The 27,134-nt window shown below is 35.5% G+C and overlaps 2 protein-coding genes across 2 annotated transcripts; one reads left to right on the top strand and one right to left on the bottom strand.

The window, feature by feature from the left end:
- Positions 1-383: 383 nt before the first annotated feature.
- On the top strand, positions 384-9,604 carry LOC136817154 (neuferricin-like). Its single transcript, XM_067073495.1, has 4 exons — positions 384-432; positions 7,093-7,425; positions 7,585-7,981; positions 8,822-9,604. Exons 2-4 carry the CDS (start codon positions 7,095-7,097, stop codon positions 8,985-8,987), a joined length of 894 nt encoding a protein of 297 aa, XP_066929596.1. The 5' UTR covers positions 384-432; positions 7,093-7,094; the 3' UTR covers positions 8,988-9,604.
- Positions 9,605-19,187: 9,583 nt separating this feature from the next.
- On the bottom strand, positions 19,188-21,148 carry LOC136817146 (mucin-22-like). The gene is made up of 2 exons (XM_067073483.1): positions 20,683-21,148; positions 19,188-19,764 (listed from the first exon to the last, which is right to left on the bottom strand). Exons 1-2 carry the CDS (start codon positions 21,053-21,055, stop codon positions 19,208-19,210), a joined length of 930 nt encoding a protein of 309 aa, XP_066929584.1. The 5' UTR covers positions 21,056-21,148; the 3' UTR covers positions 19,188-19,207.
- Between the last annotated feature and the right edge of the window lie 5,986 nt (positions 21,149-27,134).

The following is a 27,134-nucleotide window of genomic DNA, read 5'->3' as shown; positions in this document are numbered from 1 at the left end:
GTAGCTATGCAAACTAGACTCTGACTGCAGCTTGACTAGAGGTGAGAGTCTCCTACTTGATAAACAAATTAGAATACTTCCTGATCCACTTCCTTTCCTGTCTTTCCTTGGAAGTTCCTTTTCGCTCCTTTCCAACCATTCCAATTTCCTCAAAAATCAAGAAAGAAATTTGCATCTGCGTATTCGTAATACTGACTTATCCATCATTATACAGCTGTGTAAATCACCGACTAAAAGAATTTGAGTCTTTCCTTGCAAAAGGGCGTTTTGTAATGTATTCATTTCAACGTTTCATAGATTGATTTTTTAAACTGCACCATATTCAGCCACTGGATGCAGGTATCCAAAACATCAAAATGGTAGACCAAAAAGTAAAAAAGTAAACAATCAGCAGTCAGCAGTCAGTCGGTGTTTGCGTCGGTGTTTGTAAAGGTAAGTCATATCATCAGGAATATACTTATCCAGCATCAGTCAGTCAGCTATCGACAATAGACCTTTTTTTAAAGAGGCCACCCTGTTGAATAATTATGTAGTCCAGCAGAAAAACAATGATACAGTCATGCATAATTATTACATTATGCATGATACAGTAGTTATGCATGACTGTATCATTGTTTTTCTGCTGGACTACATAATTATTCAACAGGGTGGCCTCTTTAAAAAAAGGTCTATCAAGTGATAGTTATAACTCAAGTGTGAAGCAGCATTTCTATTTTGTTTCTTGTTAATATTCCGATGCACAAACAAAGGATTGAAACAAAACCCTCCCTCCGCTCCCTGCCCCCTGCCCTGCCCCTGCCCTAACTGTAGCCATTCCAGGGTCAAATTGAAACTATTCTGGTGGCAATCAAACCTAGTTCATCTTGTAGAGCTTCAAAAAAGAAAAAAAACGAGGGGTCATACTCATACACCTCCTAATGATAAGCGGTTCCGGAGATATTGAGATTTTGGTTTCGCTAAAATAGCACCTTTTTAGACATTTGAGGTTGACAATTTAGCCCAGAAATGGCATATCAAATGGCACCGAAATATGCTGCAAAAATTGAAAATTCAAGCTTTTGTATTGAGTCAAGATATTCCAGATATCTTCATTTTGACTGCAGACTTTTATCAAATTCTTTTTGTAATGGCTTGCTAAGGGGCGACGTCCATATTCAAAGTTGCCACGCGTAACGGGAAAAGACCGTTGGTGGGTAGGTAGAATCGGAAGTTGAGAGTTAGCTGTGGCGGTTGATGACCAAAATGAAACTCCACTAAAAATTCCAAGGAAAAAATCAAAGATCGCTTATCGTAGCGCTCACTTCTTCGCTTTTTCCTTTAGCATGCTATCCAAAATCCTTTCCCTGAGCAATTTAGGGGTGGTTTCAGAGTATAACATTCTTGCCTTGGGAGTTTTAAAAACAAAGGCCGTTTAAAAATTGTAATGGAATTCGGCCGTTGTAAACCTCTGAAAAAATGGCGACCTTTGTAGCGGGCCGTTTGTTTTGATTTTAGCGGGAATGAAAGCTTCGGTCAAATTTTGGTCAAATCATGAAGACCGTTAAGGTGGTGGGTAGGTATGTTTTGAAAGTAACGGTCTTTTCCCGTTACGCGTGGCAAGATTGAATATGGACGTCGCCCCTAACACTTCAAGGAAGAAATGAAAAGACATTTTTTTGAAAAAGAAGACATTGCATTGCAAAAAACAATAAAAACGTTATAAAGCGGAAGTTAAAATTGCTGAACCTACTTATATTTGTAATCAAAGCGCTGTGGAGGAAAACCTCCCCATGGCATATAAATAACTGTTTTAGGCTAAAAAAAGGTCAAATTTTTCAGTGGTACCACTCTCTATAATTCTAGTCCTCGTTTTCAGGCTGAAAATGCTTGCCAAAGTATGAAAAGTAAAAAATAATAACTTTAATAAAAGAATTAATTTCAGAGAGTAGCACCATTGGATTTCTCAGGTATTTTCTGATAAATATGGAAAGTTTCACTGTCTGAACATTTTTTCCTCCGCAGCGCTTTGAAATCAAAGATGAGTTGTGAAATTTTTTGTGTCCCGCAGATCTAATTTTTTTTTAAATGGCCTTAGTTGAAACAAATTTTTAGACAAAAGTGTAGAATATTACACCTGCATATTATATATGGTTGGAAAGCTAAAAGAAAGCTCTAAATTACTCAAAAATAATTAATTTTATAGCTCAACTACACAAAGAACAATTGCTTGTCAAAGTTGGACCTAAAATTGAAGATTTTCATGAGCGTCAAATAAAAAACAAGCAAACCCGGAATGGCTACTAACTGTTACAGAAAATCATCCATGCTACTGATAATGGCTACTGATTCTATATGATCGATTTAGGTCAGCATTGATCGATTATAATAAAGAAAAGGAAATTATCAGAGAAAAGTTTAGAGAAGCAGGTTACCCAATTCGATTCACCGAAAAGATTTTGAAACGAAATTAACTGATGATTGCATCATACCTGATTTCCTTTTCAAAGAAAAACGCAAATTCATACTCATTGAGGTTCCATTTTCAGACACCAATGAACAACTTCCAAAGCGATTCATTGAAAAATTGAAGTTTTTTACCAACGACAAAATTGATTTTGCTATAAAATGGGCAACAAAGAAAGTAAAACAGTTATTTAACTCGGAGGATTAAAATCCACACCCAGCGTGTAAAATTTACGAAGGCACGTGTTCTTGTGGATTGAATTATATCGGCGAAACCCAACGTAATGTTGAAACCAGGTGGTCAGAACATAATAACTTTGAGCACAACTCTGAACCTGCAAAGCATCTCAAAAACCACCCTGACCACGAATTCTTATGGAAAATAATCTTAAACGCTCCCACGAATACCCGATTAAGAAAAAATCTGGAAGCCGCATTAATTACCCTTAAGAGACCACGTCTTCATGACCAACTCGACTCTGCTCGTTTAATTCTTTTTAGAAATGGTGTAACATAGATTTTAAATAGAAAAGAAACATTCACATATCCCGTGAGAATGCCTCTTTTCATTTTTAATAGCTTTCTTTTATTACTTTTTAATGATTTTAGACGAATAAATTTATAAATTTTTTGATTTTCAATTTTACTATTCTATAGCACTGATGATGTCGGAAGGACCGAAAAGCTTTTGCTAATTTTAAATGTTGTTGTTTTTTATATTTTTATCAATATGGCAAACATTGATCATAAATCTTTTAAGGGTGTTTCAAAGTTAACTTTTATCGACTTGCTTTCTTCGTAACTTTCAAGAGTGTTTCTAAGATCACTTTTATCAATTCGCTTTCTTCTTAACTTTCAGGGTGTTTCAAAGTTAACTTTTATCGACTCGCTTTCTTCGTAACTTTCAAGAGTGTTTCTAAGATCACATTTATCAATTCGCTTTCTTCGTAACTTTCAAGGTGTTTCGCCAACAAAGTTTCGATTAAGTTCGACAAAGTTCGATTAAAAATACAGTTCGATTGGTTCGATTAATTACGTCTGGAATATTTGTAATAGTAATGATATGACATTGAGGGAAATTAGGGATTAATACCCCGAGTTTCATTTTGAAATACTTTGAAATAGCCCGAACGAAGTGAGGGCTATTTCAAAGTATTGCAAAATGATACGAGGGGTATTAATCCTAATTTCACGAAATGCCATATCATTCCTGGTTAATTATATGACTGATTTTATCATTTCTTAAAGAGCTATCCGAAATCGGGATTCCAGAATTAAGACAGAAAATTTAGGATGTATTGTAGAAATATGTATTGCTTCAAAACACAAATCATTCCATCCCATATCACTTTCAAATTTTTGCAGATAAATATATCAAAAATATAATGTCAAACAACAAAACTAATAATCCATTATCCAAACTTTCAAACAATATTATCGGTAAGAAGATTCTTCATAAAAATTGTATTTTCGGCTCCTTTGCAAAGACGCCTGCATTATTATCAGCGAGTCAGGTTCGTAATCAGCGCCATACTCTTTCTTTCGCGTATCTTCACATAAAATGGTCACAAATGAAGTGTTCAAATTTATATGGTTCGTATTCGGATATGTTCTCCCGTTCTCCTCAAAAGTCCACGAGACTTCGCCCATTTCTGAAGTGCGTTATCCAAATGTTCGTGTTTTTGTTGTCAGAATTTTGCCATAATAAAAGAATAACATCATCATCCAACAGCCTGAATTTGTTGTCATCTTTATTCTTTGTACATTTTTCTTGTACTTTTCCTAACGGCTATCTTCTCAAAATATTTGTGTTTGTTTTAAAAAAAAATCGAATGTTGTCGAAAATAATCGAATGTTTTGGAAATTCGAACACTACTCGGCGCGTGAAATTATGTTGGAGAAAATGGTTTTGATCAAAAATATTAACTCTAAAAATAAAGTGAAGCATCTTAATTTCCCCTGAATGGTTCAACAGTTTTGTTGTTTGCGTATTTGTTTGTGTTTGCGTTTTGTTTGTGGCGGGACGGCGGAAAAGAGGGCGTATTATCAAAAATTTAGGAGCGGGGTATTACAAATCAAGCGGGGTATTACAAAATAATACCCCGCCTTAGGATAAGAGCGCGCAACCTAAATAAAATCAGTCATATAATTAAAGGTTTTAAGTTTTTCTTTTATTCAATGATTTTTTTACGGCACCTTGTTGACAATGTAACTCTCGCATCAAATTCCCGCTTTCTTCAGTAAATTGAAGATGAGAAAAAACCTGAGCCACGGATCATGGATTGAAACAAATGGGTGGAATTTTACAACCGCCTGTCGTGCAAGGCACTGAGAGGCCACTGGTGCCAAAAAGAAGGGCCGTTTGAAATGCGGCAACCTCATTGGTGGAAATTTGATAAACACACTGCAAAGAGAGACCACTTTCGTTTTTTGTTTCAGTTTGATTTTGATATAAACTTCTTTCAGGGATTACTTTGTCAATGTACATGTACACATGTATTGTGTCAACTTGTCAGCATTGTATTGTTGTAAAGGGAAAGATAAAAGAGGTAAGACTAGCCTAGTTTCTAATCCTGATATAGGAGTTTAAGTTTAGACTGAACAACTTCCATCGAGTTAACTTTTATCAACTCGCTTTCTTCTTAACTTTTAAGAGTGTTTCTAAGTTAACTTTTATCAACTTGCTTTCTTCGTAACTTCCAAGGGTGTTTCTAAGATCACTTTCATCGAATCAATTTCTCTGTTATATACAGTAACAAATTGTTCAAAGGTACATGTTTTTTTTTTATAAGCAAGTGTATGCCCCTTGGTCAGGCTCGAGTATGCTTAAGCTTTCAAAGCATCCAGACATAGAATATGCTTATTATATGCTTAAGAATTATCATGCTTTTGATTCACCCAACCAAATTTTTTAGTAAAATCTTTAAAATTTTGTTAATATTCGATTCAAAAAGCATTTAAATTTTTGAGCAGTGGAATGTGGCTAGCCGTGGAATGTCTTTTTTTACTTGACCACTTGCAAACCTTTTGAATAAAAAGAGATTGAATACTTGAAAAATATTTCAGGCTAGCGTATATGCTTATGTTATGCTTAGGAAATCTGCAAATCTGAGCCTTCATATGCTTATAAGCGTTATGCTTATAAAAAAAAAAACATGTAACTTTTATTTTTCTCGCTTTCTCCATAACTTTAAAAAAAAATATACACTGAATAACCGACAGGATTTTGAGTTTGACCAACTAACAGGATTTCATTTCTGTCGGACATGATGTCTGATTGACTAAAAAAATATTTATTTGCTGCCATGTTAAACCTTTGAACATACTCGTTGGTCAGTTTCCCTGTCTGCAATCAATCAAAACATCGATTTTCAGGGCTGATTCTAATTTTTCTACCAGGTAAAAAGCCAGATACTGTAGGTATTTTTCTCATTTGTCAACTACATAGTTTTTTTGTCTATTTTTCATGGTTCCACACAAAAGATTGGTGGTAAGACGAGACAAGCCAATTGATTTTCAAAATTAAAAAAAAGGTTGTTGCATGGTTTGTGTAAAAAAAGATAATAGGATAATATAGGAGGTAGGATTGGAGAGTTAAGGGAGAGTTAAAAAAGGAGAGATTGGTTATTTTTCATTAATAGTTTTTAATTTTAATTTTAAGTTTTTAATTGTAAATGTGTGATGTGTGAAGAGAAAAAATTAAAAATTACAATTTTAGATGACTGACTCTACTAAGGGTAGGGGGGGGGTCTTGGACTAGCGTCATTTTTACGTGGGAAATATTGATATGTAAGTGCCCCTTAAATATATACTTAAAATTTAGCACAGACATTATTCATTGAGAGAGCCATTTCAAGTTGAATGGCAACCAGTAAAGTGATGTAAAATGAGGTCATTTTTTGCCATAATTACCAGAAACTATTTTAAAGGTTTTATTTTTATTTTCCTCTTTCTGACCAAACTTGCTCCACATTCGTGTCGTCAATTCAATGTGAAAAAGCTTGTAAATTTAATTTGATGAAGGCTCAAATAATGAGAAGATATTTCTGATTTTGATTATCGACTACTGGGTTTCTATGAGGAAAATCATCAGAAATAGGGGGCTTATAATTAATTGTTAAATGAGTGTCCTCAACAAAAACAAATTCCCTTACACCGTCCTAATAAACTCTTTAACAAAATTCTACAACTAGAACCTCCTTAATTCGAATGTCTCCTTCTTTAACTCGAACAATTTTGTAGTCTCTTGCGAGGTTATGCTTTTTGTGTCTCTAATTCAAATTCTTCATAAAAAGAGCTTTTCCTTCACCTTGGCATTCGAGAAACTCATCTGTACAAGCAGTTGATTATTAAAAAATACTAGAGAAATGCATTTTTTTTACATTTCTAATGAGTTATGAGTTGAGTTCGCTGAGTTTTGATTTTTTGGCCTGTTTGATAAAAAAGAAAGACTTTCCTTGGTTTATGGGAGCACTCTTGATGAGCAATTTATCGTTTGTACAATAATTTCTACTCAAGATATTATAACGTGATAAGACTCATTCCCTTTCATTCATAGTTTTATGTAAAATTTGTCAAATTGTCATGAAATTCGTATAGTTACTCTTATTAAAAAACGTTATACTATCTTGTATATTTTCAATCAATCAGAAATGGAAGAAGGTAAAACAAACAAAATAAAATTCGAACGAAGATGTCCTGGTATTGGTGAGTTTTTAGCTTACACAAGTGTTGTAGTGGTTGCATGTGCCGTTATAGTACCTCTCGAATTGAAGTATGGTTATTCGTCAAGAGTATTTAATTCATTCCATATGCAGAGCACTAATGACGATAGTGTATTGCATACCTTGATCAACATTCTGGGGCTTTTCAAGAAGCCAGCTGCACAACAACCAAGTACTGGAAAAAGGATATTCACTAAAGAGGAAATCAGACAATATTCCGGTGAAGTCGAAGGGAAGCCGATCTATTTAGCATACTTAGGTGAGTTTTTTCATCGTGCCTTCTATTTAAGATTGTATCGTCTTTCCTGCTATCAGTATCACATTCCAGTTACTTTAGGCGTACAAACTTTCGCGAGCAGAAACTTTTGCAAGGTCGTAAAGGATATTGAAATCTCCTCGTGATTTTTGATGTATTCAGGAAAAGTTTATGACGTCACCACTGGTAAACAACATTACGGTAAAGATGGTGCATATCATTTCTTTGCTGGCAAAGATGCATCTAGAGCTTACGTCTCTGGTCAGTTCAACGATGAAGGGTTGATTGACGACATATCTGGACTACCAGCTGGTCAATATTCGGGCTTGAAGGGTTGGACTGATACTTTCGAAAACAAATACCCTTTTGTTGGTAAATTAGAAGGTTTCTTTTACGATTCAAATGGCAATGAAAAAGAAGGAATAGCTATTTATCGGCAAGGTTTAATTGAAGCATCGAAATTCGAAGCCGAGGAAAAAGATGATGAGAAAAAGTTTCCAGGATGTAATTCAAGATATACGCCACAAACGGGTCATGAAATTTGGTGCTCCACTAACAGGTTTGCAAATCTACTTCAATCTTTTATCAATTATTCTTTAAAACACCTCTCATAAAACACATATAATCCCTATTAAGGAAGCTAAAAAGACGCTAAGAAATTTCCTACGTTCAAATGCTGCCACCAGTACCCACTAGAGTGCAAAACTAATTAATTTTCGGACATCTTAGTAGGGTTACTTATTTTCATTCTTCATCTACAATAAATTTCTTAAAAGTCACGACAATTTTAGCTTTTTCTCTATCGAACCTATGTTTTAAGGAATGTCAGACAAGCTTAATACCCCTTGGAAGTATCCTTAGTTATATATTTTTTAAATGGTTAACTTAAATATTCATGATTAATAGCTATGGTCGCATGCCCAAACCTTCCGTTAGTGTAGTAGTTGGTGGATTCCAACACACTAGCAATGTGGAGATGGATTTCTCCCAACTCACCGTCTCTGACCAGTCAGTAGACAAGAATTCACTTCCAGCTCTACTGAGTGACGATTGAGTCCTCAGGTTCTACATGGACCCGTAGCTCAATGGTAGAGTAAATGCCCGCGAATGGCATGGTTGTGACTTCGAGTTTCGCAGGATCCGTTGGTTTTCCAACGGTTCTGGTGGCTGGTCAGAAGACAACATGAGAGCGACTATATTCACTTCACAAGGGCATGGAATATTCATGGTTTACTTAATATACGTAAATGATCTTTTTTCTCTCCAAGCCACTAAATCATGATTCAAACAGATAAAACAACACCAAAATTTTGATTTTATTAAACAATCAATAATAATAAAATTAAAATTTTGATGATGTTTATTTGTTTAAGTTTAATTATTTCTTTTTCCATTTTAGTGGGGCTGTCGATCGTGATTGGACAGGATATCCCCGAAAGTTTTTCAAACCTGGTCGAACGAATTTCCGTTGCGCGTGTGTTCCAAAGGCTCTACTATCTGACCCTCGTTTCAAAGAATTTGATGGTTGTCCTACAGACTCTGTAAAATGTAAGCTGGTCCAATAATGTAGATGGAGTTGTTTGACTTTATGGCTGGTGGTTAGTTAATGATATGACTAATGGTAGAATTTGCGACGTTTTTTGTTGATATGATACTTAAAAAAAAACTGATTCTTCATTGGTAGAAAATTCGTCGGCAAAAAAGTATTTAGATAGATTTTGTTTTAAACTGTATGAGGTTTAAAGGCTTGGGAACACGAGAAGTTTTTTTTGCGTTGGTGCAATACAACATGCTCGATCCCACCAACCTGAAACGCTTTCTCGTGTCTCCACCCCCCATTTTTCTTTTAATAACATTTGGTGCTTCTGTGCTTTGTCCCTGGGACAAAATCAGCGTGTCTTTTGGGTATTTCCCTCACTTTTTGTTCCATAAAACAAAAAAAGAAACCATGGGATACGCACTTTTTTCTTGTGTTGGTGGGATGGAGCATGTTGCATTGAACCAACGCGAAAAAAACTTCTCGTGTCCCCAAGCCTTAAGTTTATTTATATCGAATTTTTTTAAGTGATTGTATATATATTTCAGCACGATGCATTCTGAAAAGTTTTTGTACTTTTTCTTGTTTATGGTGATTTTTATACATTATAGAAATAAAGATAAATTTTCGATGAGGTTCCTTGAATATCTGTTTTGAACCTGGTCTACCTATAATGAACAAAAAACAGCTCTATCATGCCAGACTCTTCCCCTTGGAAAGATTGTTATGCGCAGGTAATTTTTACGAGTTGGGAAAATTTTTCCTATTTAGTAAAACTTAGGACTTAGCACTTTTTGAAAAGATTGACACGATTTCAGATTTTAGTATTAATTTCTTAAGTGTGATTAATTACGTGCTTCTCGTACCTTCCGTGCCTTTATTTGTGGGTCCCGAAAAAATCTCGTGGGTTCCGGAAAAGTCTCCTTGGTCTCGGAAAAAAATAGTCATTTTGGCTGAATAGACCACAGATATCTGTAAAGCCCGAAGGGCTAGATTTGCGGCTTTTATCAAAAAGTGAAGCTCATCTTTGGAAGGATTTCCTACCAGAGTCACGTGACTAAAATATGCAATTTCACCGGTTTGAGAGATGTGAAATAGCGTTCGCCGCCTACGTTTTTTGATCTCGCGCTCCGAAAACAATTAAAATGCTAGATCCTATCCATCGGCACGAAATTTAAAAAGTCAAATTTTTGCTTCACTTTTTTTTGCTGGAGAAAGCTTAAAGTTGCCTATCTAGCCCTTCGGGCTTAGATATCTGTGGAATAGACCTTAACGGAGTTTTTGATTTTTCTAAAAAAGCGATGCATTGTGGGATTGTTTCGAGTGTATTACAATAGAAATCTCCTAGGAATTCCTCGAGGGAATTCTATTGTAATACACTCGAAACAATCCCACAATGCATCGCTTTTTTAGAAAAATCAAAAACTCCGATAAGGTCTATTCCAGAATCCCGAAAATTGAAAAATAGTAATAGCACCGTCACACCGATATGAAGAGGTTAAAATTTCGGAATATGGCAAAAAATAAGGTTAATCACTGCCACCGTCCGATTTTAATATACCGTTTTCCCGTCACTTTTTTCGTCAAATCCGCCCGTACTAAAAAGAGCCGATCCCGTCTCAGTGTAAAAGTACAAACCCCCCTTTAAGATGCTCCAACTCTTCGATCATTTTCGATTATTATTTGGAAGGAGAACAGAGTGGGATGTGCTGGAGTTTTTATAAGATACTTGACTAATTGGTCATTTGAAGTGATAGAGATGACGCGTTCTTTAGAAATAGTAACAAAATTGTTTTATTACTGGTTAACGATCAACCAAATCAAATAAGAGCTTTTAAAAACTCCAGCTTGTCCCAATAGAGTTGGGTAGTTACAGCGAGAAGAAATCCATATTAATTTGATGAAGTTTAATATGATTATATCTCTATGATATATTTATCGTCTATATGAATAAACGTCCACTATGCGAAATTTTCGACTCGTCTTGTTTATATTTTTTAAGAACCAGTAAAATTTTTAAGAAAGTTCAGTTGTCCTTTTTTGTTTTGCACTTTGAGCATAAATCTTTTTCTTAAGTTTTTCTTATTGCTAGGGAAAGAGTGAGGTATTTTAGATTTTAATGCTCTTTTTTACTAATTTCAACCTTTTTATCTGCTTAGAATCTAGTCATTCCGTCTGACCCTCAGCGTTGTTTTTGAATGGTTCTTAATTCTTGGCATATTAATTGAGCCTCATTGCTCTTATAAAATTATAGAATTAAACGAAAAATCATGAACTTTTAGAGTCAAATTCAAATCCAGTCCCTTAGCTCTCTGAGTAGGTTTTTATTTTATTTTGATAGCGCTCGAAAGTCAAAAAGTCACCAGAAAAATCAATAGTTCTATCAGTGAACTGTTATCAGATAGAATAATATCTCACTTTGGCTGCGTAATCGTCTATTCAGATTCCCTTTGTTAAAAGTGATTATTGATCGTAAAAAGAGTTTCTCAAAATCTGATGCGTGGATAGAAATCTCTTTATAAGGGTATCTCTTTATTGCACGGTTTTTCTTCTCAGTTACGAAATTTTTAGTTTTGGGAAACGATTGGTATTCACAAATTTATTTTAGCTGAAATTTAGTGATTCCATCGATTTTAGCTGAAATTTAGTGATTCCATCGATTTTAGCTCCTAAAATAAAAAAATCAATTTTAGTCTATACGGAAAAAATAACTAATTTAGGTGTAAACTTCACACCCAAATTTCTTTTCTTAGAAGTGTGTTTTCAAATTGTTTTCAACACTAGTGAATCTATAAAATGAGCTGACTTCAAATATATATTTATCTTATTTGCATTGAGGGGGGGGCGTACGGGGTTCGCGATTTTCGAAATACCGAATAATTTTGCCAAAATTTCCGAAATTCCGCAAAAAAATGCTTGCAATTCCGATACAAATTTTTTGGGTATTTTTCCTCGTTTTGACTAATTTTTCATCAAATTTCCCAAAATTCCGAAAAAAAGGGATAAAAGCTTTACAATACCGAAATTTCGGAGCTAAAATTCATGGATTTCCGATACCGAAACAATTTCAGAATTCCGAAATACCGCAGGAATTTTGCCTGATTTCCGAATTTCCGAAGAAAAAAGGGTCGATTTCCGCAATACCGAAAAACCGTACGCCTCCCCCCATTGAGGGGAGGGGAACGAAGTGCCCGAAATTTCCAGTTGAAAATATTCAAAAGAATCCAATCAAGCATGAGAAAATATGCAATTAAAATACGATAAGAAATGACATTATCATTGCACACGTGCAATTGAATTCCCATTGCAACTAAGGCACCCCTTACGCAGCAGACACGCTTCATTTTGAGGAAAAAAGCATGAATTCATTCTATCTGATAATAATTCTATGGTGTATCATAGAGGTATAAAGAAAGACAGGAGATGAATTTGTCGGTAATTGGTCGTTAAAGTCTTTTGATTTCTTTTATGTAATAAATCAAAAGAAATTCTAGGCTCGCCCGAAGAATATGACTTTTTAGTAGAACTCAAGTTTGCTCTGAACATCCTTACTACTCGGTGTATCTAAGGGCTGATTCTTTGAGTTTTTCTCTCTTTCTGGCTAAAATTTTGATTCGGGTGTATCTATGACAACGAGAACCAAATCAATGGGTCTTGGCTTTTTCGTATAGGTTTTCGAAATAAAGAGGTTATTATACAATATAAATCAATAAGACATAAATAAGAGTTTTCATTTATTAACAGTTTTGGGCGCACTTTAATCTTGAACACCCCTTGAACAATACTGTTTTTAAAAGCCATTTATCAAAGGAAGTTTATTATCTATCTACTAAAGGTTCATTATATCTATTGAACATTTGCTACTCTTTTAATTTAATTAAATAGGTCTTTTTTATCCTATAGGTTCCATTTAACTCTATAGTTCTATTATCTATTGAAAACATTGTTTGCTCGTTACGTCAAAAAGAGATCTGGAAAGTTGGTCTGTAAAATCTTATCAGCAACGAAATGCTACCAAATTACCTTTAAATCGTTATTGCATGGATAATATCAAAGTCTCTCGGAAAATTTCGCTTTCAACAAAAAGTAGTGTATAGTATAATAAGAATTTTAACAATTCGCAAAGGTTTTATCGGCTCCAAACAATGGAATTGTTATCCTATAAAGGCTTACGTCAGTAGAAAAATAGAATTTTAGTCCGATTTAGTGAACTTTGAGCGCCAAAACCTCTCATCTATTAAGACTTTTCTATGCGAATCATTGAAAACACATTACAAAACATGGGTTTAAGATAATGTCAAATTTTCAATGCCCAATTAGAAAAATTACTCATGCAATTCAAGAATTCACTTAAAAATTGGAGAATTCTTGCATTTTTCCACAAATTAGTAATTATGTTTTAATAATTACCTTGATCATATATACATCAAAAAACGCGAAATTTAATGGAGACTTCAAATATGTACTTTGTTTTGCCAAGATCGAATATTAGAATAATTTTATTTACGATTTAAAAATCTATATAAAAAGTATTTTTCAAACATGTGTGTTTGCCCTTAAATACACCGAGTATCAGCATCGAAGATTTCTAGCCTTATAATATACGAGAATAAAATAAAATTTAGCTCCACGAAATAAGTTTGCGTTTAATTTTGTCATCCATTAAATTTTGTTTTGAAAAGATATTTTCTCCAGCCAGAAAATAAAAAGTTATGTATAAGGAAGCACACACAATTTCAGACCCAATTTGTAGACAAAAAGTCGCTGGAGAATTTTGGAGGAAAGTATTAAGCAATAGAGTTCACTTTGAAGAAAATGTTGATCGAAAAATCTTGTCAGTTGATGAAGGATTGCAAAGTTTACAGGCTTTTTTTTAATCCAAATATTTTCTTACACCAATGTCAGAAACAATGAATCTCGCCTCATCTTATTTCCAACACTTAAGTTAGCCAATAAGATTTCACCTATCAAAAAAAGAGCTCATTAAAAATGCACGATATATGAGATTATGAGCATGCATACCTCGTAATTTTTTTAATCGTAGGGCGAGCATGGTTACAATAGCATACTTCTCCTGTTTCTTTATACCTCAATGGGTGTATGTTATTAATTTCACAACGAAAGTACTGTACAGGGTGTCCCTAATTAAAGTATCGAGTCGAAACACAACTATGGCTGCGTTTAGACCAGTCTGGCATTTGTAATTGCTTGCAGTATTCTTTTGAATTCTCTTGTTCCGCGCAATTGTTTGGTTTGTCAAATGGCTAATGATGCCAGCGTGTTGGCATTTCGTTGGCATTTGAAATGCCATTTTGAGCAAAGAAATCCCCTTTTTTGGCATTTCAAATCAAACAAACGAACCAAAACAAAGAGAAAAAATGACATTTTTGATTTTTTAAAGTACTTGCACGTTTTTTATTCAGTTCTTTCTATAGATTGTAAAATTTGCAAGATTTGCCATAGCCTAGCTCTACGGCAAAAAATTTCAGTCTTAATGACTGCAGTTTTTGAGAAATTCCATGCTTTTCATTGTTTGATCTGTCAAAGTTGAACTTGAGGGAATCACCTTTTCAGTAACGACTCTAAAAAGACGATTCCTTAAATGCCATGACAGAAAATACAATGGAAAAGCTATTAAAATCGAATCCCTCGTGAGTAAATGCCAAATTACAAATGCCAGTTGGTCTAAACGCAGCCTATGAGTAGAAAGTTTTATGTGCGTGTTCACAAAATTGTATTTTAAGCTCTCCCTCTTTTTTCTTTGTCATTACGATTAATTTATACGTTGTAACTACCTTTTGTAATAAGCCTGTGTGATGGAGAACGTTCTTATATTTTAGCGATAACACACACAAACTTTTCTACTCAATTGCATGTTCAAACTCGATACTTTAATTAGGGACACCCTGTATTACTTTGATTCGAATAAACGCCCCGGACGTTTGGATTGCGTAGGAGGGACGTTTTATTCGAGGGGGCGTTTAAAAGAAGGGGTATTTATTAAATAATATATAACCAAGGTCACTTTTAGTAGTCTGTATTGTAACCTTACTTTACCTTTAAAGTATTATTTGAGTACAAATATGTCAATTTAGAGGTGTATAAACGGGTGAAAGCCTGATAGTAATACCGTATTACTTCGAATGAATACCTTATCGGGGAAAACTTCGTCGGGGAAAAGTGAAGAGATTTTGGCCAAGTGACGAATATTTTTCCCCGACGAAAATTTTCCCCGGCCTTAATGCGTTTACCAACAACCAGCAAGTGACGAAAATTTCCCCCGACGAAGTTTTCCCCTATAAGGTACCCCCTTTAAGATAAACGGGTGATAACAGCTATCAGGTGTATAAAGTTCAGTTCGAATACTAAAAGAATAGAATTATTGTTGTATATCTAAATTTTCCTTCATATCGTACTTTACATCTACTTGTTTCAAATAAATGCCCCTCCTTAGGGGGGACGTGTTTATTCGAAGGGAGCGTTTATCTTAAAGGGGGTATCCATTCGAAGTTATACGGTATTACTATCAGGCTTTCACCGTGGTATCAAATAAATTTTAGATGAATAGATATAATATTAGACATAATTGCCACCGCAGGAAGCCTAAAGCGTGGTTTCCAAAACTATCGCACTGTGAGGTGGAATATTGCAGTGTGCGATAGGGATTTGCATGAAGGTGAAAGCGGTGAAAGCTACACTGTGATAGTAATGGTTCTCTTAACCATGAAGGTAATAAAGATAGATGGAGAGTCAATGCCTTTTGTTCTATTCTGATTTATCATCGGAAGCTAACAGCTGTTTGGTTGCTTTGGGAACATAAGATGATTAATTTTGGGTATAATCGTGGGAATATTTAAGATGAATGAAAAGAATAATAGCCTTGTCATGAAAAATTGAAAAAACTTCACATAATAAGCACAATACTCTAAACTTCTAGGGGAACCTGCCCATAAAGCCATCGATAGATTTAAAAAAGAATTACGTGTTACTATTAGGAACCTTGTATCGATCATTTTGTCAGAGTATGAAAACCGCTGCTCACTTAGACGTGAAGATTTTAAGATAAGAAACTTTCAATAATAATGTGATGCGACTCTCAATGTTTACAAAATGCCAGCCCAAAAATATATCCTTATGAAATTAATACATTCTTTTATCCTTAAATCAGTTGAAACTATTTCGAATCGCATTTTAACTAAGATTTCTCGCAAAATTAAATTTTTCAAAATCAACGGACCAGCCTCTTTCTGTTTTTATAAATTTACATTTCGGATTTTTTTGCTTCCAATGATGGTACATCAAAGAAAAGCCACTTTGAATAGATTTATAAAAGATTTCAACGGCCATTTAGGTCATTATCGAGACGTTTTCTCTCCATCTATATCTTTATTGGCTGCGTTTAGACCAACTGGCATTTGTAATTTGGCATTTGCTCATGAGGGATTCGATTGTAATAGCTTTTCCATTGTATTTTCTATCATGGCATTTAAGGAATCGTCTTTTTAGGGTCATTACTAAAAAGGTGATTCCCTCAAGTTCAACTTTGCACAGATCAAACAATGAAAAGCATGAAATTTCTCAAAAACTGCAGTCATTAAGACTGAAACTTTTTGCCGTAGGGCTAGGCTATGGCAAATCTTGCAAATTTTACAATCTATAGAAAGAACTGAATAAAAAACGTGCAAATACTTTAAAAAATCAAAAATGTCATTTTTTCTCTTTGTTTTGGTTCCTTTGTTTGATTTGAAATGCCAGAAAAGGGGATTCCTTTGCTCAAAATTGCATTTCATAAGCCAACGAAATGCCAACACGCTGGCATCATTAGGCATTTGACAAACCGAACAATTGCGCGGAACAATAGAATTCAAAAGAATACTGCAAGCAATTACAAATGCCAGGCTGGTCTAAACGCAGCCATTACCTTTATGTCTTAACTTACAAAATAATGTGCAATAGCCACTATCGCACAATTCAATGGATATTAAAAATTTTTTCATATTTATCACTCAGTGTTATAAACACTCTGGGTGTTTTTCCACTGACAGATTAGAGAAGGATAATCCGAAGTCGTTAACTCGACAACAAAAGAATCAATTAAATAAATCCCGAATATGTTGGAAACACAAACTCTATCCATTGAAAGTTAAACCAAATTGAAATATCGTTAATCTCCCATTGTTTTATTCGTGAAATTTTGCGTAGCAACTATTAATAACTCTTCCTCAGTAACCGAAAACTTGTCTTTGGAAGCCTGTTATGACAGTTCTGTGACAAAAATGGAGAATGTTTTAACAATGTACGCAGCAAGTAAAGTTTTTCAAGGCAATAGAGAAAGGCGTCGGCGAAATTTTTTACAAAACTTGTACTTTTACTACAGACGTAGTAAACTGAAAACCCAACTGATATTATTTCTTCTCTCCTCAAGAATGGCTCAAAGGAGATATTGGATGACCTGTTATGATCAAAACTGGTTTAGGAATCTTTGGGCGATACGAAATAATCAAATTGCTGCTGAATTATTTAAAAAGGAATTCCGTGTTAGTCCACAAACATTTCAAGAAATCATTAACATAGTAACACGGCCCATGATACGACAGAACACAATGTTACGTGACGCCATTCCTCTTGAAAAACGGGTTGCAGTTGCTATTTGGCGTTTATCTACTGGTAATAGTTACAGAGTAGTGGCAAAAGCCTTCGGAGTCGGAAATAAGAGTGTACATGTGATACTGTTAGAATTTTGCTACACCCTAAAAATAATGTCTGGACATTATATAAGGTTTCCCACTACAGAAGTTGAAACCTCATTGGAAATTCTCAAGTTCAAGAATATGACTGGCACTGTCATTCCCCAAGTGGTGGGGTGCATTGATGGAACACACATAGAAATTACATGCCCATCAATTCCAAACAAAGACGATTACTTTTGTAGGAAACAGTATTATTCAATAAATACACAAGCAGTTGTTGGGGGGAAACTTATGTTCTTAGATGTGGCTACTGGATTTCCGGGCTGTATGCACGATGCAAGAGTTTTACGTAACACCTCATTATTCCACAATGCAAACAACGGTTCTATTCTGAATGAACCGTCATGTCAAGTAATGGGATATACAGTGAAACCGTTTTTATTGGGTGATAGTGCATATCAACCTTTGCAATGGATAGTTAAACCATACACGCGTCACAGACAACTAACACGTGAAGAAAGAAAGTACAACAGGATTATTTCTCAAAGCAGATCAGTTGTCGAACGAGGTTTTGGAATGCTTAAAGTCAGGTGGAGATGTCTTTTAAAGGCACTAGAGCAAGGAATTCAACACATTCCGGCTATTATTACGGCATGCTGTGTCCTACATAACATATGTCAGAAAAACAATGAAGAACTTGATCAAGATGATAATGTGTTATTGCAACAAATAATTAGAGACTTGAGGAATCGTAATCCTCAATATGTTAACCCAATAAATAATTTACAAACATTCGATCAACAAAGAGATCACCTAACCCGATATTTAGATACATTTTAGTTCTATATCCTATAGTTTATTCCAAAAGTTTTGGCAGTACACACATTTTGGTCAATTCCTCTTGAAGGAAAAAGATATAATCAAAAGTAATACCTCGTTGAAAAGATAATTCTGAGTGGAAGATTAGAAACTTTTAAAATTTTTCGAAAGATCCAAAAGTGAAAATGAAAAATGAAGAAGAAAAAAATGAAGATTTTTACTACTTGTTTAAAATATTTCAATTTATCTTTTTCTGAAACTTGGAACTTCGCTGATTTCAAATATGTATTCCGATTTTTCACATCTTTCTTCGATCAAACGCTACAGCTCTCTGCAAAGTAGGCTTAAAACGGTCAAAAATGGGCAAAAACAGGCTAAATGGACCCACTTCGGAGGACTGTAGCTTTTGGTCAAAGAAAGATAAGACAAATCTGAATACATATTCGAAATCAGCGAAGTTCAAAGTTTCAGAAAAATATAAATTGAAATATTTTAAACAAGTAGAAAAAATCTTCATTTTTTTCTTCTTCGTTTTTCATTTTCATTTTCGAATTTTTCGAAAATTTTTAAAATTTTATAATCTTCCACTTAGAATTATCTTTTCAGCGAGGTATTACTTTTGATTATATCTTTTTTCCTTCAAGAGGAATTGACCAAAATGTGCGGACTGCCAGAACTTTTGGAATAAACTTTAGTTCTTTAAATTATGAAAAAGCAAATTAGTTTTTATCATATGTTTTTATTTATCTTTCATAACTTTAGCTAATTCTAACAAAAATTTCATCTCTTTCTCTTTTTGTGTTTCTTCGAATTTCTGTTGAAGCTCCACCATTTTTGTAAAGAAGGTCTCAGTTCTTTTATCAGACTCCTCAACTAGAGTTTTTAGTGAGGTTACAGTCTCACTAGATTTACGTTTTGTCCCACTACTTCTGAAAATATTTTGCTGGACTTGCTCCCTTGAAGGTGGGACCACTTGATTTGCTTGTGAAGATGGAGCGGCTGTTGTTGCTGTTGTTGTAATTGTTTGATTTGGTCCAGTGGAACTTATGGCCTGGTTGGCTCTAGTTGTGGTTGTGTGAGTTGTACCTTCGCTGGCTCTCGTTGTAGTTGTTGTTTTATTTTGTCCAGTTGCGGTCTGGGTAGAGTTGGTTTGAGATATAATCGTTACATGATTAGTTTGGGATCTGCCAGTGGCTAGAATGGGTCCAGTTGGGTTGCTTGGTCCATTATTTGTTGTTGTAGGTGTAGTCTGAAGTGTTGATGGTCCGATGGATGTAGATCTAGATGATTGAAGACCTGAAACGAATAAAAATGACACCTTTTGTAAATATTTTTTGTTTTTCAAGTTTAAAAAAAGACAATACTCTCTTAACAAATGACTTTCCTTCTCAGTACATCGTAAAGTTAACATTTCTACATTTTTGTACTTTTTCACATTGTTTTCAAAAAGAAATTTATAATCTTCACATTGACGTCTACCTATTTTCAAAATTTTTGTCTTTCCAACAGTATTTGACAGCACTAGAGCTCTGGGATCCTCTTCCATTTCACAGATACACTGTTTATTTTTTATAAGAATTCTTTTTATAAGAATCATGAGGCTCAAAATCTTAAGAATTTTAAGAATTAGTTAAGAATCACTCTCAGCCTCAAATAATTTTATAATCAGCGAGAATCTATTCTTCAAAGGTACCTCAGTGTCAATCCACTAACATGAATTTCCCAATTTTTACATAATCCTTTATAACGATAAAATACCTTGTGTAAGTAAAACCGATGTAGATCTTGAAAAAAAATTCAAAAAGTCGACCTTGAAAATTTAAGAATCATTTAAGAATATTCATAGGCTCAAATTAGAAAAAAAATTAAGAATCATGAGGCTCATCTCAATTTATGTAATTCTTATAAAAAATAAACTGTGTATAGTCCGTAGAGGTTGGGAACTGAAGGTACCCACGGGATAACTTTTTTGTTTGACAGAGGCTACCTTAAGGGGTTTCCGGTCAAATCTAAGTTTATAGATCGTTTCGTCGAATTTACAATTTCGTTACCAAAATAAATCCTCGCCAAATTTAGAAATTTCATTATCTCGCCGAAATAAATTCCGCATGCGTAAGCCGTCGGCAGAAAAGTTGTGATTTTTTTCTGAAGTGCAAAACCTCTATGGTAAAGAAGGGGTTTAGGTAGAAAACTTATAAGATGGTAACTTCTCACCTTTTTGATTAATGCCAACTTGGAAAACATAAGGCAGTCTGTGCGGATCACGGTCACTTAAAACTTCATCGAATACCTCATAATAGGGACTCGTTTGAAGATCTCCCCCAGTTTGATGGTTGTTATGCTCTTTGGCCTTGTTGTATGCTTCCTTTAAGTTTTTAATTTTTGTTCGGCATTGCTGAGCTGTCTTAATTTTCGGTCCACTTTGGCTTATTGATTGTGCTATGTTGTTGTAAAATGCGTCATTCAAGATTTTACCGTAGTTGTTTCTCCACATTGACACCAACATGTCGGATTCTCCGGCGGTCCAGGTACAGCGTTCGCCCTGATGTGGTTCTTGCTGCCGTTCCTGCCTTTTCTGAGAATTCATTTGTTGACCTTGTGTATTCAGTTGTTGAAAAAATGTTTGGTTGGGAGCCTGATGCCTGTGACTTCCAATTAGTTGTGGATAAGAATGATTGTACACCCACTCTTCAAAAGAAGGAGGTCGAATATAGCCATATTTTTGATGAAAGTATACCAAAAAATCTTGATATGCTGCTCTTTGATCCATCTTCGAACATATGCATACATATGACACTTCAGTGAAAGAAATTGTCCTATTTATTGCTAATCCACTAAAACTTGCTCAGGGGCATGTATGAAGTTACAAAAGATTTTACGGTCAAAGCCTGATGTTGATGTGGGAATTAAAGCCCTCCTCTGAAAAGAAACCATTATCGTGTTGCATGCTTCTTTTCATTTCTTTTTACCAACTATAGAATTAACCTTTTCACAGTTTAACAACTATTTCATTAAGTATATTAGCTTGATTTTGTCAGTGGAAAAACACCCTCTGGTCGTGTTCAGATCTGAAAGTTTAAGTTTAATGTTTAAGTAGTACTTTGTTGATATGGGAATTCAATTATAATCACTTTTCTTTTGTCATCATCGATTGGCGATCTCGAGGAATCTCCTTTCCTAACTTGAAATCATGTCATCTTCTCTCTTGAGATACTTTGAAACAAAAAAAATTTCAGGGAATCCCTCTGCAAAACACTAATTCGTGTTCGTTTAAGCCATTACTGCTAGAGATGCTCCGAGCGTCTCTAAGTCATAAATTTCACGTTCTTTTTTCTTCATTTACAAAAGGAGCATGCTTTTCACTTGCGAATTCTGATTTCGTCTATTCAGAAAACTGCAACGAAATCGTAAAAAAAAATTTTTTAAACCAGAGGGTGATTCCTTTTTAAACTTTGGTTTAACTAATGAGGAGCGTGCCGTTAGATACAAAAGGAATATAAAAGAAACATGTAGACCTAATTGCTTTAAACCTTGGTCTGAACACGACCAGAGTCCTCAAAGGAAGCTGCTAATTCCTCTATTAATTTCGAGAAAAATCTTTTGTTTTATTTGTGTCTTCGAATTTGTACACGTGTCATTTTATGACTGGGTCAGTTTCCAAATTTGCGAAAGAGCTGATCCTATCATCGTATTTTCGATCACAATTGCAATTAGTATACAATAAGGGGCGATAGTTCTATCTATCGCACTGGTGGAAACCACCCTTAAATGACTATGCGTAAGCTCCAGCTTCTTGGGCAGAACTTATGGCTATTTTGGTTACACAAGTTGGAAGATTTCTATATTTTCCTTAAAGATTGCTCAATAATTTAATAGAGAAGTATTCATTTAGAACAAGAGTTTAATAGAATTCAAACTCATTTTTTGAACCATGCAATATATGATTTTATGTTTTTCAATGGGAGTGTATTCGTGACAAGCAGTGTAAACTAAGTTTTACCTACTTAATGTTATATAATCCCCATGATCCTATCTAAGATAAGAAAGGCCCCAAGAAAGCATTAGAGGTTCATCTCATAAACAACATTTGATACCTTTAACCCGGAAAATTGGTCTCCCGTGAAATTTTTCGAGGGTTATTTATCGCTATTCGATTTTCCAAACTGTTACCTTTCCACATATTGAGTCTCCTAATGCTATGGTAGTTCACCACTAAAATGATACCTGTAACTTTGTGTCGCCCTTATGAATTGGGCGTATGAGAACGCTCTTCCGCGGCCCGAGAAATGTTTGTCTGACGGATAGGAAAGTTCAGTTTTTAATGGAAATCCAAGATGGCGGCTGTGGTTTCAGTCAACAGATAAATTAAATGCAAGAAGAGAACTTTTAGTATATTTATCAACTCTATTCGACTCAAATCTCTGTCTCACTTCCCCATAGTTACATTTGGAGCCCTCGGAGAGATTAGCAAGAGATCGTTTGATGGTTTGAAGGTGAAAAGTTTCAATTTGTATGTGTTTGGTTATGTTTTGATGCTCAACACACAAGAATAATAACAAGAACAACTGTAAGAGAAAAATGACTTTTCGCCTATGAACTTATTTACAACGTATTATGAAATTACTTGCTGAATGATTAAACAAAGTGAGAAAGAAGTTTTGTTTTGTTTACTGATCGAAATGATAATGTTATGAATGTTTCAAAAAACTGATTTGGCTGTTTCGAACTGATCGCTAAGGGTAGCCATTTTGAATTTACGTAATAATTCTTGAAAACCCGCTACGATAACATTATGGAGATAATTCAAGACGAGGCGGAACGCATTTTACGCAAATTGAATACTGCGGAGTTAAGAGTGATCGGAGAGTTTCTCAAGGTACCGAAAGAATCGATCGAAGGTAAATCGAAGTCGGAAGTTTTACGAGAAATCCAGGCAAATCTCGATGCCGTAGAGGAAGATTACCAACGAACGGGTATTCTTCAAGCACTACCGATTCCCCCGATGCACAAAAAGGCGTACGAAAAATTATTTGCAGAATCGAACGAAGCACCCAAAGCACCTATCAAAGTTGAAGTTGATTCGAAACCAAAGCCATTTGACATCGAATACTTTAAACGTGATTTCAAGATTTCTGGAATAATTGCTGATGGCACACCAAAAGCGCTTAATTATATCAACTTGTGTAGTCAAATCAACGATGGTAAAAAGAAAGGATATTCCGAAACCGAAATCGTGGCAGCTATCAAAAGGAGCATTTCACCTGGAACAGGTTTACGAACCTATGTCGACTCGCAGTATGAAATGACATTGGAAGAAATTCTTCAATTCTTGCGAAGCTTTCTCAGGGAAAAATCACCCACCGAACTTTTTACCGATCTAAACCAATTATGCCAAGGAAGTACAGAAGAACCGTCAAATTTTCTGCTTAGAGCACTCGAATTAAGACAGAAAGTTTTGACCGCATCCCAAGCTGAAGGAGTTATCCGTTATGAGAAGGACTTGGTTCAACGAATGTTCCTGCACGCTGTGAAGACCGGTTTAAAAGAAGGTTCCGTACGAAGTCACATGATTCATTATCTCAATCACGATCAATCCCAGCCCGACGATGTTCTGTTGAGGGAGATAAATATCGCAACCTCGGAAGAAAAAGAGCGCGAATCCAAACAACGTGCAAATAAAAGTGCCCGCGTTGCGTCCATCGAAACCAGTGAAGGGGTTAGTCAGATTCTATCACCTCTTCTCGAAGCCGTCACTGGAATGAAAGCTCAAATCGACGAGCTGACATCACGTGTTAACTCCATGCCAACAGGATCCAGTCAAGACCGACGTAATGGTAGATCATCCGGTTCATGGAAAAGAAAAGGTTGTAAGGATTGTACCACTAAAAACCGTACCAGCCAGTGCAACCATTGTTGGAAATGTGGACAGGAGGGTCATCAATCAAAATCCTGTCAACAACAGCCAAAAGGGCAGGGGCTGGGGAGGTGAGATGCTCGTCAGCCCATCAAGTAGAACAATCTCCTAAACTACAATGCTGTGGTTGTGGAAAGCAATCACCTGTGATGAAAAGATGTTCCCGTTGTCAAGCAGTGCAATACTGTAACGAATCGTGTCAACAGAAACATTTTGCTGTTCACAAGGTACTTTGTAAAGCTATTAAAGCGATGGAAGATCGTAATGTCCAAAATATCGATAAGAACTGTATTTTTCAAAGCCACCTTACACCAAAACAGAAAGTGAAACTGGTAAATTTGGTTGGAGAAAAATGTGAAGTTGAGTGTTCGATTGGAGGACAAATAGTAACCGCATTGTGGGATACCGGAGCACAAGTTAGCTTGATCGACCAATACTGGCTTGATACCAACAAAATCAAGTACGAACTTAAAAACTTATCTGAACTTATGAATCTAGAGATCAAAACAGCTGACGGAAAGTTATTACCATACGTTGGCTATACCACTGTAAATACGCATATAGGAAATGAACTTATTGAAATTCCGTTCTTAGTTACCAAGCAACGAATCGCCCAACCGATCATTGGCTTTAATGTTATTTCGAGCCTCGTACAAACGTCTGGATCGACAAATGAAACTGTTACAAACTTAAATAAATTTTTCACCAAGCAAGTCTGTGCTGAATCCGTTATTTCTGTAGTCGAAGAAACATTTGCCAGTACTGTCTCATCCGTCAAAATACCGAAGTCAGGCTTAAAGTTAAAAGCCAACTCAAGTAAAGTCGTTGAATGTAAGATAAATAACATTACTCTTGAGACGAGACAAGCTGCAATTTTTGAACCTTCGTTCGATATACCAGAAGAAATCGAGATCCAAGAGGAACTTATAAGGCTAAAGAAGGGTCCACAGTCACGAATTCGATTAAAGATAACTAACAACGTCAATCGTCCAGTTATGGTCCCAGGTCGTTTACACCTAGGATCCATCCAGCTTTTAAACTCTGTCATGCCAATCGAGGTTGATTTCAAAGGAAATGATCAATCTACACCAGATCAACCAGCTGACGAAGTTCCAACCAAATTACCCGAAATTCCAGAGAACTGTGAGGAAACGTTTGTGAGTTCCGTTGATAAACTTAAACTAGGGAACTTAACTACCGAAGAAAAGAATAAAGTTAAAACATTGTTGTACAAGCACCGTGAAGTATTTGCCATCGACGATAGTGATGCCGGTGGTAATGCTGAAGATTTAGTAATGAACATTGAAACGACTGATGAAGTTCCGGTACAAAAGAACTACACCAATATTCCAAGACCGTTGTATGAGGACGTAAAAGCTCACATTGCTGACCTGATTCACCGAGGCTGGATCACCAAATCCAAATCTGCTTGGTCGTCACCAATCGTGTTAGCTCGTAAGAAAGGAGGAGGTGTAAGAGTTTGTTGTGACTACAGAGCTTTGAACAAGAAAACGATAACTGATCGTCACCCGATACCGAGAATTCAAACCTCACTTGAGAATTTAGGGGGTTGTAAATGGTTCACTACGTTAGATCTTACTCGAGCTTATCACCAGGGCTATGTTCATCCAGACAGTCGTGACAAGACAGCATTTATCACACCATGGGGCTTATACCAATGGACTAGAATACCTTTCGGTTTGAAAAATTCACCAGCCGTATTCCAACGTTATATGGAAGACACTCTACATGACTTTCGAGACGACTTCGCAATGCCGTACCTCGACGATATTATTGTTTATTCGACCGACTTAGATTCGCATCTTCAACATCTGAGTAAAGTCCTTCAACGAGTTAAAGAAAAAGGACTTAAGTTGAAATTGAAGAAATGTACATTCTTCGCGAGAGAAGTAAAATATCTCGGTAGAATTGTAAATGAGCACGGTTACCGTATGGATGAAGAAAGTATCGAAGCCGTTCGGATTCTCAAGAATATCAAACCGACAACTGTAGCTGAGGTGCGACAAGTTTTAGGACTTGTTGGTTATCATCGCCGTCATATTCAGGATTTTGCAACGATCGCAAAACCCTTAACCGACTTGCTGAGAGGATCCAACAACAATGGGAAGTTGCCCGTCGAATGGTCATCAGAGCACGCCAAAAGTCTCAACCAACTGATTGATTTTACTACATCATCACCAATACTGGCGTATCCAAGTTACGACGAAGAGTTTTATATTCACACAGATGCTAGTCAAAAGGGGCTAGGTTGTATATTATACCAAGTTCAAGAAGGAAAGAAAAGAGTTATTGCTTACGGAAGCAGAACTCTACAACCAGCCGAGAAAAATTATCACAGCACGAAATTAGAGTTTTTAGCCTTGAAGTGGGCTATATGTGAAAAGTTTCGTGATTTTGTCGCTTATGCAAACCATTTTACTGTATATACGGATAATAATCCACTACTGTACATAATGTCAAATACTAAACTTAACGCTAACGGTCAGCGTTGGGTTTCCGAGTTATCAGAGTTTAATTTTACGATAAAATACCGTCCGGGTATTATAAATCGAGATGCCGATTGCTTATCTCGATTACCACTCAACATTTCGAAGTATCAAGAGTTGTGTAGTGAAGAGGTTACACCTGATGTATTTCAGGCTGTAGCTTCAGCAGTTGAAGTACAAAGCAACAACGACGAAGTGTGGGTTTCAGCCATTGCTACCAACAACAATGATGAGGATGTTCCTGA

The sequence above is a fragment of the Clytia hemisphaerica genome, unplaced genomic scaffold (genome assembly GCF_902728285.1).
Source record: "Clytia hemisphaerica strain Z4C2 unplaced genomic scaffold, Clytia hemisphaerica genome assembly, whole genome shotgun sequence".
Classification (NCBI taxonomy): Eukaryota; Metazoa; Cnidaria; class Hydrozoa; order Leptothecata; family Clytiidae; genus Clytia; species Clytia hemisphaerica.
Note: the sequence above shows the minus strand (reverse complement) of the source record. Positions and strands in the feature narration are given on the sequence as shown.

Bases quoted from the DNA above. Each gene is read 5' to 3' on its own strand.
- LOC136817154 (XM_067073495.1), top strand. From the start codon at position 7,095: ATGGAAGAAGGTAAAACAAACAAAATAAAATTCGAACGAAGATGTCCT. The intron at 7,426-7,584 runs GTGAGTTTTTTC...TGATGTATTCAG, and splicing joins GATCTATTTAGCATACTTAG to GAAAAGTTTATGACGTCACC. The intron at 7,982-8,821 runs GTTTGCAAATCT...TTTCCATTTTAG, and splicing joins ATTTGGTGCTCCACTAACAG to TGGGGCTGTCGATCGTGATT.
- LOC136817146 (XM_067073483.1), bottom strand. From the start codon at position 21,055: ATGAATTCTCAGAAAAGGCAGGAACGGCAGCAAGAACCACATCAGGGC. The intron at 19,765-20,682 runs GTGAGAAGTTAC...TATTCGTTTCAG, and splicing joins AGTTGGCATTAATCAAAAAG to GTCTTCAATCATCTAGATCT.